The sequence below is a fragment of the Etheostoma spectabile genome, chromosome 2 (assembly GCF_008692095.1).
Source record: "Etheostoma spectabile isolate EspeVRDwgs_2016 chromosome 2, UIUC_Espe_1.0, whole genome shotgun sequence".
NCBI lineage: Eukaryota > Metazoa > Chordata > Actinopteri > Perciformes > Percidae > Etheostoma > Etheostoma spectabile.
In genome coordinates, this window is record NC_045734.1 from 24,255,388 (window position 1) to 24,270,395 (window position 15,008).

Sequence of the window (15,008 nt, forward strand, 5' to 3'; positions counted from 1 at the left end):
CCAAAGATAAATCTGAGATGAGTAAGATGAGTAAAAGTAAAAAGTTTTTTCCCTTCTCAATATGTTTCTTTGCTTTTCGTTCTTATACTATCTAATAATACTAAAAACAAAAAACCAATATATTTTTTTAATATAAGGAAAAACTCTTTGAATTAAATAATCTGAGGAGAAAAAAACACTCTGAAGTTTACACACTGTGTGCATGCTGTATTTTGAGGTTGTGGCCTGAAACAAGTGGAGAAGTGAAGAGGTGGAAACACTGCTCAAAGGCATGTGGTGGAGATTTTAACATACTGCATGTTATCTCAAATATATTTCAAATGAAAAATATTTTTAATTCCATGTAACATCAACAATAATTATAATGTATTTGGGGTTCATGAGATGGTAAAAGAAGATGGGAAATTTGTTGGGTATTCGCTAAAGAGACTCATGTACATACAGTGTTGTGCCAGTAACAATGTTCATGAGATCCATTAACAAACCATGTGGATTACTCACAACGCACTGTTTTCTTGGAGCTGAAATTCTCACACAGATCAGATTTGGACCCTGTGACTGAGAGTACTGTGGATATTTACACACATGAGGATGTCTTTGTTCGCATGGAGTTATAATCTCTACTTGCAGGTTTTGTCATTATTCTGACACGACAAGCTAAATTCAAACTAAGGGGCAACAATTTGTATCGAACGCAACAATCCCTGTATGTGTGCTTGACGCATCTAATCTCAGCAAAAACAGAAGTGTGAGGTATGACTGTTAACCAAACACAATGTGACAAGGAGCCAATATCACCACTCTATATAGCAGCAGAAACCTTTTTTATCTTCTTTATCAGCAAAACAATGTTTTATATAATCCAATGAATAAACCCCGGTGCTAATCAATCCCCCTGGGGCCCTCCATGTTACAAATGTATGTATGCATAAATATTAAACACTTTGAATTAAAGTGTTCACCAAAGGGCATATGTTAAAGGCAGTCATTGAGTATCTGGTGTTGAAAAAAGAGAATTCCGTTCATTTAAGATTCATTTGAGCGGGGGATTTCAAAGTTTTTCAAGCTAAGGACAGAGTGAGACAGGGCAAGGACCCACTACTTGTATACAGTGAAGTTGCATATTAAACTGGGCTTACAGTTACATGTAGGACTGCCCTAAAGCATTAATATATACCCTCTTGAATAGAATACTGAGCTTTTAAAAAAGCCTCATTATAGTTGCATTCATTAAAAAATCAGATTTAAATTTTAAAACATACATGTGGCACAGCAAATCCTCAGGGCGAACTTTATCTGTGGAAGGTTACCTTACCTAAAGGCCGGTAAGCCTATCCCCTGTGGTGATTTATATTTACTAAAAATATGTTGTGATTATGTCGACATTTTAATTTTTGAATAAAAATATAATTTGAATAAAATAATTTGAAGGCCCCCCCTGCCGTGTCTCTGAGGACCCCCTAGGGGTCCCGGACCCCCTGTTTAAGAACCCTGCATTAGGGTATAGAGCATTTCCAATGTGTCACAGCCGATTGCATGCCTTGATCAGAACATTTCCTTCAGCCTAGACAAGCAATGTTGCTGAAGAATTGAATGCTGAACTCATTAATTAAACAGTTTTGATGTTGTATAAACAAAGCCTATCATATGATGTATGAGAAACAAACATTATCTATCTTATATACAGTATCAATAAAGTAATTAAAGAGAGGGAAAAGCAAAAGTAAAATTATATTTGGAGAAAAAACCCCAAAGATCAAAGCACACACAAAACTAATGAACAAATAAAAGCAGTGCAGCCATCCTTCCATTAGTGCATGTTTAGGAGGGAGAATAAAGGTAGCATACTCCAGAACAAATTACACTCTCCATGTTTTGGCAGCTCCCTCTTTCCAGCAGCAACCAGACTTAATAATGAGCACTTGCTTTTTACTGTCAGTGACAGAAACACTGAGCACAGTTTCTGCAGCATTTTAGCATAGTGCTGGGCTCCCATGGGGCAGAGTTTCTGTGTGATGCAATGCCTTTATTGTTTGTTTTCACATGTTCTTATTCATACAAGCTGTCTGCAAACAGAATTAGCCTCCCAGGTATAATAAATCTCAACTTGACATGAGTTGACTTGACAAATTTACAGTACCCAGACTTGAGGGTGGCCAGTGCATCATGGACACCAGTCTGATGGTACTTGGTCATGTATTGATGCATGTCTGGATAGTTCTTCCTGATGTTGCGCTCAGTGCTGCCATTAGGAACCGTCCCAAAGCGAAATGGAGGGGAATAGGAATATGGACTCTGGAACTGCAGGGAGAGAAATAAGGAGATTAACTGAGAGACATATTGTTTAAAAAGGGAACTGACAAGAGAAGACAGGAGCACAAATGAAGAAAACATAAAAACAAAGATGCTTAAAGACAAAGAGAAGGAGAGAGAGAGAGAGAGACAGTAAGAAGAGAAAGAAGGAAGGGAAGGAAGGGAATGCAAGAAAGAAAGAGAAGGAGCAAAAGTGTTTAAGTGAAGGAGAGACACACAGGGAGAGGAGAGAGTGAGTGACAAGAAGAGTCGGAGGAGAAAGGAGAATGGAGAGACAGTGGAGTGGACTCATCAGTCATCATCATTGTGTGTCCAGTCTAGCGTAAGACTGGCTGGGGTCCTGCTGACACTGCCAGCTACTAAAAACTACGCACACATCCAAACCCACACACACACACACACACACCCACACACACACACACAACACACACAAACACACACAAAACACCACACACACACACACACACAAACACACAACCACACACACACACACACACACACACACACACTAACACTTCCCTTTGATCTTTGCAGCCCATATGTGTGTGTTTGTGCGCCCCTGGGTCTGCTGTGCTGGCAGTGTTAGTGTGGTGACAGCTACGGCCAGAGGGTTTGGGCTGTTGAAGCCCAAGGGCGCTCCCTGGTGAGTCCTGTCTGGCCGCAGGGCTGGCATCCATTACAAGAGCAACCCTGACTGTGAATGTGTTTAGTTTTGTGCGTTTGTGTGTGTGTGTGTGTGTGTGTGTGTGTGTGTGTGTGTGTGTGGGTGCAAGCGTGCGTGCATTTCTACGTGTGATCGCACCTTCTTGTCAGACAGTCCGGTGACTTGGTCCACGAACTCTTCCTGGATCATGAAGGCAGCCAGGTTGGCAGTGTAGGAGGCCAGGAAGATGACGGCAAAGAAGGCCCACACTGACACGATGAACTTACTGGTGGTGCCCTTTGGGTTCTGCACGGGCACAGAGTTGTTAAACACCAGACCCCACAGCAGCCAAATGGCCTTACCGATGGTGAATGATGGACCATGTGGGTCTGAGGGAGAGAGGCAGAGGAGAAGAGGAAGAAATGAAAAAGTGAAAGTGTAAAACAGACTATGTGCTAAAGAACCAAGAAAAGCCAAGGGAGGTAAAGGAGCATAAGACTTTAAAGTCAGATTTTCAGCTGATAGTATGAGGCTGATTTTGGGATTGAAAAGAGCCAGTCATGTTATGATGTAATAGTGTACTTTACAATAAATCATTTCCATGAAATTCCTGCCTTACTGTTGCTTACCAGCAGCTGAAAACAGAGGCTCTAATTTTTGCAAAGTATCATACATGTCACCATCTTTTTTAAATACAAACAAACTTGAAATGAAAACAAAGAGTTTTATGATCCAGTTTGAAGGCGTCATGCTTCCTCCAGAGGGATGACATCGTAAATATAATGTGACAGTATTATGAGCTTTTTGTCCATGCCTTTTAGACCTATATATTACGGGGAGAAGAAGGAGAAACAACGCTAGTAAGATTTAGACCTGCTACTGTAATGCTGCATGCAGTCATTTGCACTTAAAACACACCACAAAACAAGTCAAGAGGTTCAACTGTCTTTCACTTTCACTTCAGTAGACTTGACTACTGTAACGGTGTCTTTACCGGTCTCCCTAAAAAATCAATGAGACAGCTGCAGCTGATTCAGAACGCTGCTGCACGGGTCCTTACTAAGACCAAGAGACTGGATCACATCACTCCAGTTCTGAAGTCCTGACACTGGCTTCCTGTGCCTCAAAGAATTGATTTCAAAATACTTTTACTAGTTTATAAATCAGTCAATGGTTTAGGGCCAAAATACATTTCTACACTACAAACCACCCAGACGTCTCAGGTCATCTGGGACAGGTCTGCTTTCTGTCCCCACAGTCAGAACTAAACAGGGGGAAGCAGCATTCAGTTTCTATGCTCCTCATATCTGGAACAAACTCCCAGAAACCTGCAGATCCGCTGCTACTCTCAGTTCTTTTAAATCAAGGCTGAAGACCTTTCTTTTTGATGTTGCCTTTCTTTAAATGGTTGTTCATTTCCTTAATGTTTAATTTCTTATACTGCACTGTAACTTTTATTCTTGTGTTTTATCTGTTTTTATTTTTAACTGTTTGTTCTTGTGTTTTATTTGTTTTTATTTTTTAACTGTTTTTTTTTGACTGTTTTTGTTTAAAGCACTTTGAATTGCCCTGTTGCTGAAATGTGCTATACAAATAAAGCTGCCTTGCCTTGCCTTGCCTTCACTTGAATTTGAAAACAGGACGGTTTATTTCAAACAGGGTCGTAATTGGTAAGTTGCACCACTGCAACAAAACAAAGAAAAAAAGGAAAGAGAACACAACTTGATCTCATGCCACTCTCAATTCTGTACAGTAAATATTGAAAAGGTAATTGAGAAAGGTTGCCTGCAATCTCAGGCACAGCGGACTCCAGGGAGTTACTGCTCCCTGCTAGGAAATAGTCACATAATCCAACATGTTTTTACTCTTCAATTTTGCACAGATTAAACAAATCAAATTAAACATGTTAATTGGTATGTTTTAGAGGTGCTGGTAGACTGATTATCTTATCTTTGGACGGAACCGCGCCAGCTGTTTCCACCTGTTTCCAATCTTTGTGCTGAGCGCTGAGAAAGCCGTCTGCTGGCTCCAGCTTCATATCGCTTATCGTACAGACACTAGAGTGGTATCAATCGACTTATCTAACTCTCATCAAGAAAGCCAATAAGCGTATTTCACGACAATTTTGGTCTATTTTCTTAAAGATACACTGTTCTCATGGAGGTGAAACACATTATTTGCAAAAGAAAATGTAGTTACAAAACGTTTTACATTTGTTGGCATTTGTTGTTCAAACGGTGGGTAAAGTGAAAACTTTAATCTAAAATGTAATTATGTGTGATCTTATCATTAATTAAATAAATGTATATTGACTTCACTACTTCTCAGCGCTTATATAGAATATCTATTTATATATACTGCTTTATAACTGATCATTGGATCCACATCACTATCCTGACCAAAATTTCATTTGCACTTGCAACTGTATTCTGACTCTTCACTACTTCTCAGCAGTGTTATAGATTGTCTATTTCATGTACAGTATATTATATTATCACCATACCACTTTTGCATAGCCATTGACTTATTCACACCTCACTTTGCGCCGGCTTGAACTGCCTACTTAATCTGTACCTGTGTAGCCTATTTTATTCTGTTTTCTTGTACTATGTTGAGTGTGAAACTATATGTTGTCTTGTACGCTTACGCTTTTCTTGGCCAGGTTGCCATTGCAAATGAGAACCTGTTCTCAATGGGCTACCTGGTTAAATAGAAAATAAAAAATATATAAAAAATAATAATCTACAATTTACAACAAGCAGGGCAGCTCCAGGTGCTGTTTTTTGATGATGTGACTAGCTTTAGGAGAGAATTGTTAATGCTGTGTAACAAAAAGTGAACCGTCTAAAGTAAGGGTAATAATAGGTCACTTCTTTTGCTCCAGGGGAACCTAGGATCTTTGCTGCTTGCTCCTGGGAGAAACGATTGGTGTCATATTCCTGATTGTATGTGTGCAAGCCTACCTTTGCCTTGGGCCAAGTTGCGGTTGAAGCCCAGCGGACTGACAAACTCAAAGAGGAAGACGGCGATGGCTGTGACAATGAGCAGCATCACAAACATCATCACCCAAACTGATGCACTGAAGGGCTCTGAGAGGGGAAAGAGAGTGAGGGGGGGACAGAGTTAAAGAGAAATCAAGTTCATGAGACACAGTGAAGGAGCAGGAGATGCGTAAAAAAAGTGAGAGATGGAGAGAAAGAGGAGACAGAGAGTCGGTAAAAAATAAAGGAGGAGACAAGAACGCAGGCCCGAAGGAGAGATAAAGTGAGGACCAGATGATAGTGAAGACACAGAGAGGGGAGGAAGGGAGACAGACGGGGTGAGAAAGGAGGGGAGGAGAGGGAGAGTTAGTCACAGAGAGTTTGACGGAGCACATTTCCATATTTCTCATTATTCCCTTGGATGAGAGCTGAGAGAGGGAGAGGCCTGGGGCGGGGGAGATGGTAGAGGAAGAGGGGGGGGGGGAGAGAGAGAGAGAGGAGAGAGAGAGAGAGAGAGAGAGAGGAGAGAATGACAGAGGAGGAGAGAGTAGAATCAAACTCCGACTGATCTGATGTGCCCTGCTGTGGGCATGTGAATGTGATCTATTTGTGTGTGATCTGTGCTTGTGTGTGTGATCTGTGTGTGTGTGTTTGTGTGTGTGTGTGTGTGTGTGTGTGGGTTTGTGAGTGAGTGGTGGTGGTGTGTGGTTTGTGTGTGTAGCAGGGCAGGAGTTCAGAGAGCAGAATGAGTGCCTGAGATGCTGGACTCAGACAAATGTGTGTGTGTGTGGTGTGTGGTGTGTGTGTGTGGTGTGTGTGTGTGTGTGTGTGGTGTGTGTGGGTGTGTGTGTGTGGTGGTGTGTGTGTATGTGTGTGTGTGTGTGTGTGTGTGTGTTTGTGTGACACTGTATGTCTAAGTATGTGACTGCCAGGGTTAGCCATCCCTGAGAGATTGTGCACTGAGGTGCCTTTAATATGAATGCGAGAGATACTGAACCATCACTGATACCCTGATGCAGGCTCAACACACAATCACACACATGCATTTAATGTGCTTTCATATACAGTAAATACACACACAAGGGATTCAGCCTTTAACATGCATATGGCCAAAGCGCGTCCATTCTCTCACACTATTCAATACGCAAACAATATATTTGTGCAGTATCACACACATATTCCGCCCCCCCCCATATACACATACTCGCATACTGACACATGGCTTGATACACAGGGACCAACACCCGCATGGTCCAATACATCCCCTCGCTCCCCATCTCGCTCCAATGACAACATTAGGCGAGCACAGAGGAGCGCTTGAGTTTCTAGTCATCTGAACAACTGGAGGAGAGGAACAGGAGATGAGGAGAGAATAGTATCAAGAATGCCTTGTCTGAGCTGACTTTTTAAAAAAAACAGTTGGCACACTCCACTTCCTCTACTCTGCTAGAAATATTAATGTGCTTATGGTGTTGAGGCCCAGATAAAGTCAGAGTACAAGTGGATTTTGTCCAGCATACATTGTCTGAGTAAAATATTCCATTTTATATGCAGGATTTCGCCAACTTGTGAGCACCTCCCTTTTTTGCACCCAGTTATCTCACTGGGGGACGGACAGAGAAAAGAAGAAAAAAAAAGTATGGTCAAAGAATACAAAGAGAAAGATAGATTTACCGAGGAAGGCAGAAGGAGAGACGGTCCCATTGCTACGTGACACCATGACGCTGATGCCGGTCTCCACAAAGGGCACAGAGAAGTCAATGGCCTCTGACCTCTCCTCATTGATGGTCAATGAACCGACTGCCATCACCGCCTTCTTATACACCACCTGGTAGACAGAGAATAGAATAGTTACAGTGGGTGCATAACTCACTACCTACCCTGACAGAAATATAACAAGCTCTGTGAATATTTAGACATCATAGAATCCGTCTTTAAGATGTTCCTTCTTTTTTTGGATGTGAAATATCACAGTGACTGAGGGTATAAGCTCAGAATGTCATTTACAGTTGGAGGGCATTTTCAGCCATATCAGAAGAAAAATAAAAAATACAGCTGTCATTTTCATTGTGCCACTTGCTCTTGGTGTCTGAATGTATTCTGATAGATGGAGATTCTGCACGTAAAGATGTTTTTTAGTATGCAGCAAAATTTTGTTTCTATTTCAGGTTTATTTGTCTAATTGTCTCCTGGCGGTCTGCTCTCATAAACATTGCCACAATTTATGGATCATATTGTCAGCTTTAATTATCAGACATTTTATGTATCACTTTCAACCTTTATGGACTTTACTGTGAAAGCACTTAGTTTTAATTTCATCGGATCTTGAATAAATCATTTTAAGAAAAAATAAACAATAGTGATCAAGTGAGCATGAAGGTATCCTGCTCCTTTAACAGCTTGTAATCTGTACTCATAAATAGTTATTCGTATGGAATTTAAAGCCCCAATAAGCAATATTATTGACCACATAAATTACAGGTAATAAGAGTGCAGTGCCTCACAAGTGATCATATTTGAAAACATAAACCTTTATTACTCTTCACTATAGATTCAAACAATTATATACGATGAGTCACAATGTGTATTAAAAGATGTGTGAGTCAATTTAGAAGTGATAGCAGCTTCCAGTCATGTGCGTTCAGGTTTGGTGGCGGTGTTTACAACAAGCAGAAGTCTGGCGATATTCCATATTTTTCTAAAAAGACAACAAATCCCATGAAAAGAGCAAAACCAACAATGAATTGATTCTTCTAACAAGTATTGTCTCTGTGTCTTAAGCCTGATATACTGTAGCTTATTCCTCCATGCCACAGGCCTCCATTGTCTAAAAACACATCCTTTTTTTTAGTAGGAACAAATGGGCTTACAGCTAAGTGCCACAGACAGGGAAGAAAATTGTTAAATTGTATAAACAACAGCTTTGTCACCAGGCTTCAATCATTAAATTTAATAATAACTTCATGTTTAGTCTAATTACTAATGACAAATATTGCACAATTATTTGCTTTCTTGCCGAGACTTAGACAGGAGGCTCAATACAACTATCATGTATGTCCTGTACTATGATGTGATGAGACGTTACTGCCAACGGCGGGTTAGCTTAGCTTAGCATAATAACAGGAAGCCACAGAAGTGCTGGTGGGTGGATTAATGTAAACCTGGACAGAACCAGGTTAGCGGTTTCCCCGTTTCCAGGCTTTATGCTCGGCTAAGTTAATTGGCTGCAGGCTGTAGCTTTGTGTTTATCGTACAAACATTAGAGTGATATCAATCTTCTCATCTAACTAAATTAGCATATTTCCCAATAATAACATAGAAATACAGAGAGACAGACTGATACGGCATTGTAGTAAGGGACAGACAAGTAGGAAGTACCTCTCCAACCATGCCGTTCCACACATTGTTGATCTTCTTGCCGTGTTTTCCATTTGTGACCAGGTACAGGTCATAAGTGAACTTGACGTTCCTAGCTATCTTCTTTAGAATGTCAATGCAGAAACCTTTGCAGCACTGCTTAATGTAGGAACCTCCGGATGTGCTGTTACTGCAACACACAGACACACACAATTAACAATAAGGTCATATATTTTATAATAAGAAGACATTTGAGTGTTATATATAGACGCTTGTGAGGAGTGTAAGTGTAACTGTACTTTTGCCGCCTGCTTGCTCCACATCTGGTGGTTCCATCAAACTGTAAAACTAGAATTATGACAGCGCAGAGTAACCATAAATACTGCTGAAGGGCAGAGAGAGCTCGTATGGAGTTTGTGAGTGTGTGTATGCGTTTCCCTCAGTGCCTGAAAACACAGGGGTATTGAGCAGATGCTGCTGGGCTTTAAATAGAGCTTGGCTCTGCAGAACAACTAACTTGCATGATTAAAATATCAGCTGTCCTTCTCCTTGTCTATCTCCTCATTCCTTTACACTGTCTTTTTCCCATTCTCCTGTGGGTTTTACCGATTATGTCCGCAAGGAGGTATTTCTCTAACACTCACCTACTGTACATACAGACCACAGCCATACAGACAGGATGCACAGAATAGAAACATGTTTAAATAAACCTTTCTGACAGCCCTCCCCATGGACCTTGGAGCTGTGAACTAAACTGCATTGCTGGATCAACTGATACTCATAACCTATTAAACTCTACCAGCATTTTAAAAGTATTACCATGAAAACTTTATTCCGCTCCCATGTCATCCATCTCTGATGTGCTGCAGCATGTATGGATTGGAACAGTACCTCTGTGACCTTTTCACTTGCCATTTTAGCTGACTCTGATTCAAGAGAAAGTTCTTAAAGAACGGAGGGATTCGCACACAGAGAACGACTGTCAAAGAACTGAATCATCAAAGGATTAAAATATCTTTTTAGCAGCAGTCAACTATATCTGCAGCACAGCACGCTGTGCGTGTGTGAATGTGTGTCTGAGAGAAAGAGGGAGAGAAAGAGCGTTCTTATTCATACATACATGCATGTGTGTGACTCTTTATATGTACAGTATGTGCCCCAGGTGTTCTAATGCACACATAATGTGCACATTAGCTCTTCCCAGCTGAGCACTCTCTGTGTCCTTATGTCACTATGTAAACACACACACACACACACACACACACACACACACACACACACACACACACACACACACACACACACACACACACACACTAAGTAGATGTAGCGCATGTTTGTAATGTGCTACTTAAGAGTGCAATAAAAAATTAAGACATTGTTTTTAAAAAAAATGCAGCACTTAGGGATGATTGGATTTATGTGAGCATGTACAGTATGGACACAAGGATGGTTATACACAGAAAACAAAGGCCCAGAGGAGACTTGTCCTCTTGGCCTGTGACTGCTCAGACTTGCTCGCTGCAGAGAAAGGTTAGGAAATCGGGTTACAAGTTAAACTTCCCATGCACTGTGATTCAGTCATCTAATTGTCCATGCCTACAATGTTGCAATCTCCTGTCTGTTGTCTCAAGTCCACCTGACACAAAAGCTTTTATTATGGTGAATTGCTTGTCAAAAAAAGGTAAATAAGAGTTGAGATTTTTGCACTTTTAATGTGGCTGATTATCTCATCCTCTGTTATCTTATCCAAATTGCTATCCTACAAAGAAAAAAAAGAACACTTGAGAAAAGATGGATTTTAGTTGTGCATTAGGACTGTGTTGTGGCCAAGTGATCAACCAAAAGCACAATGCAGATACAGCCAGATACTAAGCCAGTGGCAAATACACCTGCAGCAATTATGATTAATTCGTATGTACTCTGAACTGGCTGTTTACAAATTAGCTCAGATATGAGCTCAATTGTAGAAATTAGCAGAGAGAAACAAAAATATTGTCATGGTTGTCATTGCAGTGTCCATTCATAGCAGATAATTGGAGCAAAACCTAATAATTCAAGTGAAGTTTCTTTGAGTAGGTTTTACTTTTACTGACCATTTGAGAAATATCTCTGTACTGTTTACACACTCGTGGATGGCTGCACCATATTTCAACCACTATAAAACGCCTTATTAAGTTTTTTATTCAAAGAAAAAAGTCCATTGTAATGTTTGACAAGTTGCTGTTGAAGACGGCTCTAAAGTTATTTGCTAGGCTGATTTTCAAAAGCGTACGTCATGCATGTGGAGCCGCTCTGCACTGAGCTGAAATTTTAAAGCATAAAAGATGTGACAAAAATCACAATTAAAATGTGAAATCATAAATAAAAAGCCCTTAAAGAATCTTCTATATGGTGAATTGTCTATATATTAAATTTAGTTTCACTGTGATATGAAATCAAATCAGTTTGAATTAATATTATTTGTAACAAAGGATGATTGAAGCCATTCAGCCCACTGATATTGTTGCAGTGGAGAAAGTGATATATATGCAGGGAGGTGGTAAGTGGTGAGGTGGGAAAATACTGTTTATATACACAGTATATATGCAAAAAAAACAATCACACTTGTAGCACAACAAATTCAATGTGAATTTGTGAAACATTACCATTCTATTAGCTGATATGGTTATCACAAGCAACTTTTAACATAACAAGATATTCCTGCGATCCTGATGTGATCATGTCTGATAAAGATATGCTAAAAAATAAGACTAGAAAAGTCTAAGTATACAGGCATGTTTTTTTAACAATAGAAGGTTTATAGAGAAACTGTGCTGTTCCACCTGGAGTGGGAAGGACATGTCACTATTGGGGAGACGTTGAGAGAAGAGTCAAGGCCAGGTGAAACAACATCGTAACTACCGTGGGGATTGGAAACCTAAGTGAACGGTTGTAGCAGCGCACAGAGTACAAGCAGGTGAGTACGCATAGACCATAGCCTGAAGAGATGCACATGCAACTCCCTGAGGACCCTTGAATGCCAGGACCAGAATTTAGAATTTGATGTGAACAGCCACTGGCTGGGGAGACGACAAAGGAGAACTTAGGGAGGTTGCAGACAGGGCGGACTGCAGCCTTTTGGATGGTTTATAGTTTACAAGCCTGGCTTGGTGGGAGTTGCAGTAGTCCAGATGGAAAATGACAAGTGGGCTGTGTGCCACATGAAACGTTCTTTTATTTTCTGTTGCAAGGTACAGCTCAGGCTGGGATTTATTTACTTATTAATTTAATTATAGGTTGTTTGTTTTTAACAATCTAACCATTACTTTCATTATAAATTATTAACCCGTGACAATATCCTAAAGCCAAAGGGGAAGACTTCTTGTTTTGTCTAAAACCCAAAGATATTCTGCTTTTACTAAGTAACTGTCAGTCCTGTAATCCAAGTAAGAGAAGTTTAGAGTAGAGACTGGATACCCTGCCCTCTTCAATTTTATATCTGGATATGACATTTTTTAAACAACATAAAATTGCCATCTAAAAATGTCAACAAGTGAAACCACGGAAATTCAGATAAATGGTTTTCACTGTAAATTACTTCAATTCTACCTCAAGTTAAGTTGTATTAAAATGTCAACATGAAGTATTCAGTAGTGACTACATTTCACATGTCAGTATTTCTTTGTTGCAATACCTGCATCTTAAATAATGTAGGATAAAATAAAGAGTGAATATATAAACATTACTGAAATATTGTACAAGCATGCAGACTATTATTAAGATGAATGTTAATGTTTGTAGTCAATACATACCCCAGAGGGAAACAATAAGCATAATTACTAATTATGAATTAGTAACTGTCATATTTAAAACAAGCAACATGTTCAGGACATCAAAAACAACACACAAATCACACTGAATTAATGGAACAATTAAACAAAGAGCACAATGGGCAACACATGCAATTACAGAGGTAGCGGAAAGAAATATCAAGTAGAACAACAGATTGGCATTCGCAAGCTGACAGCAACAGAGAGCAATCAATTATTAATGCTGACAGAAGTGATTATCCATGAGCCAAATGAGAACTACTTTGCTGGTATGCATTAAAGTCTCTGACAGAAGTTGGAATAGAGTTTTACGCCTCTACAACAACAAACAATACAAACTCGTTAGTAATGTGTGGGAAAATCATCTCTGATGTACATCTTGGCTGCCTAAGCTGACATGTGGCATACGTTCCATTAATAAAACCACAGAGAAAGCCACCTGGTGGCTTTGGATAAAGAGAGCCTGCCCGTGGCTTATTGCATCCGAGAGATGTATCTTGGAACTTGTGTTTCAGCACCACCATGTGAATATATTACATTATCTGCAACATACATTTGAATTTCAGTCTCTGGGACAAACAGATGATGAGTCATTATTATATAAAGTAAAAATGAGTGGGCCCAGTATAGATCCTTGTAGAACAAAAGTGGACAAGGGGCGGCTAATTGACGTGGATTTTCTTAGACAAATTGATAACGGTTTGAAAGGTGTTATTCTATTAATTTCTTTTGACTGAAAATAGACATATTACAGGACAACTAATTGAGTGTCAAATGCGTTCCTGAGATCAAGAAACCACTTTTCTAACACCACCTTTATTATTCAACTGAGAAGAACAAACAAGTGCCTGCCTCACCTCCTGAACCAACTCAAGTTCAGGGATTTTCAGCCTTTTCTCAGTAACGTTGTGTGGCTCTAACAAAGCTCTTTAGCACTGGGTAGGTGCTGTATATTTGTTTATATTGAGTGTATGTCTACTTACTTTTTGACATGCTTGCGGCAGGGCACAGAGTTTCTCATGCAGGTGCCGGTGAGGATATCCACATTGTCGACAATGACAAAAGGTTTCTCCTCCAGGGTGACGATTGAGAGATGGTTTTCATCTGCATCCTCATCCCCGTAGGAGTTATACCTCGGCCACACTGGAAACATCAACGCCAGCGTCCCATTCTCCCAACGGCCCATCTGTGTGCATGCAAAACACACAAAAAAAAAACGGGAATAGATTAAAGTGTTTTGACTTTTTTAATTTCCGTGCTTTTTTGCAAAACCACTGTGTTTATTTGTTACCTTCTCCCACTTCCTTTCACTATTCAGGACGATGACAACCAATTTGGGGTTTGCCTGGTAACCATCTGGAGTAAAGGATAAGTCACGCCCTTCATTCCATACATGCATCATGTGTCTGAAACAAATGGGAGAAAGAGAGAGAGAGAGTAGGAAGCTGTTATTGGCTTTTGTTTTGCATCTGTTTGAGTGTTAGTGAGTATGTGCGCACAAGAGCAGATACATTTGAAATAACAAGTTAAGCACTCTATAATCACTGCAAGAGTATCCTCTTCAAATCAATGCTGTCTTCACCCACTGTGTGTGCATGCATGCCTGAGTGTGTACGTGTGTGTGAGCATCCCTTTGTGTGTAGGAGGGGAAAGAGTCAGAAGCCACATATCTCTCCCATCAACATTCTGCATTGATTTCTCCACAGATAAACGCCCGAAAGACAAGTCACTGGTGCAACACGGCTGCCCTCACTCTGTTACTCACTAGTTATCTTGCATACGCAAACAGATCTTTTGCTGAAACCTTTACACACTTAAAGAGAAGCTGTAGAGAGGAAATGAACCAGTATTACACACACACACACACACACACACACACACACACACACACACACACACACA

The 15,008-nt window shown here is 40.2% G+C and overlaps 1 protein-coding gene across 2 annotated transcripts in view; it reads right to left on the bottom strand.

The window, feature by feature from the left end:
* Positions 1–15,008, bottom strand: part of grin2ab (glutamate receptor, ionotropic, N-methyl D-aspartate 2A, b) — a 95,042-nt gene that overhangs the window by 10,168 nt on the left and 69,866 nt on the right. For both annotated transcript variants that reach the window (XM_032535735.1, XM_032535742.1), the window contains 7 exons: positions 14,398–14,512; positions 14,090–14,292; positions 9,316–9,484; positions 7,612–7,765; positions 5,920–6,045; positions 3,116–3,345; positions 2,141–2,301 (listed from right to left, as the gene is read on the bottom strand). In XM_032535735.1, the coding sequence (XP_032391626.1) occupies positions 2,141–2,301; positions 3,116–3,345; positions 5,920–6,045; positions 7,612–7,765; positions 9,316–9,484; positions 14,090–14,292; positions 14,398–14,512 (1,158 nt within the window). The remainder of the gene's footprint in view (positions 1–2,140; positions 2,302–3,115; positions 3,346–5,919; positions 6,046–7,611; positions 7,766–9,315; positions 9,485–14,089; positions 14,293–14,397; positions 14,513–15,008) is intronic.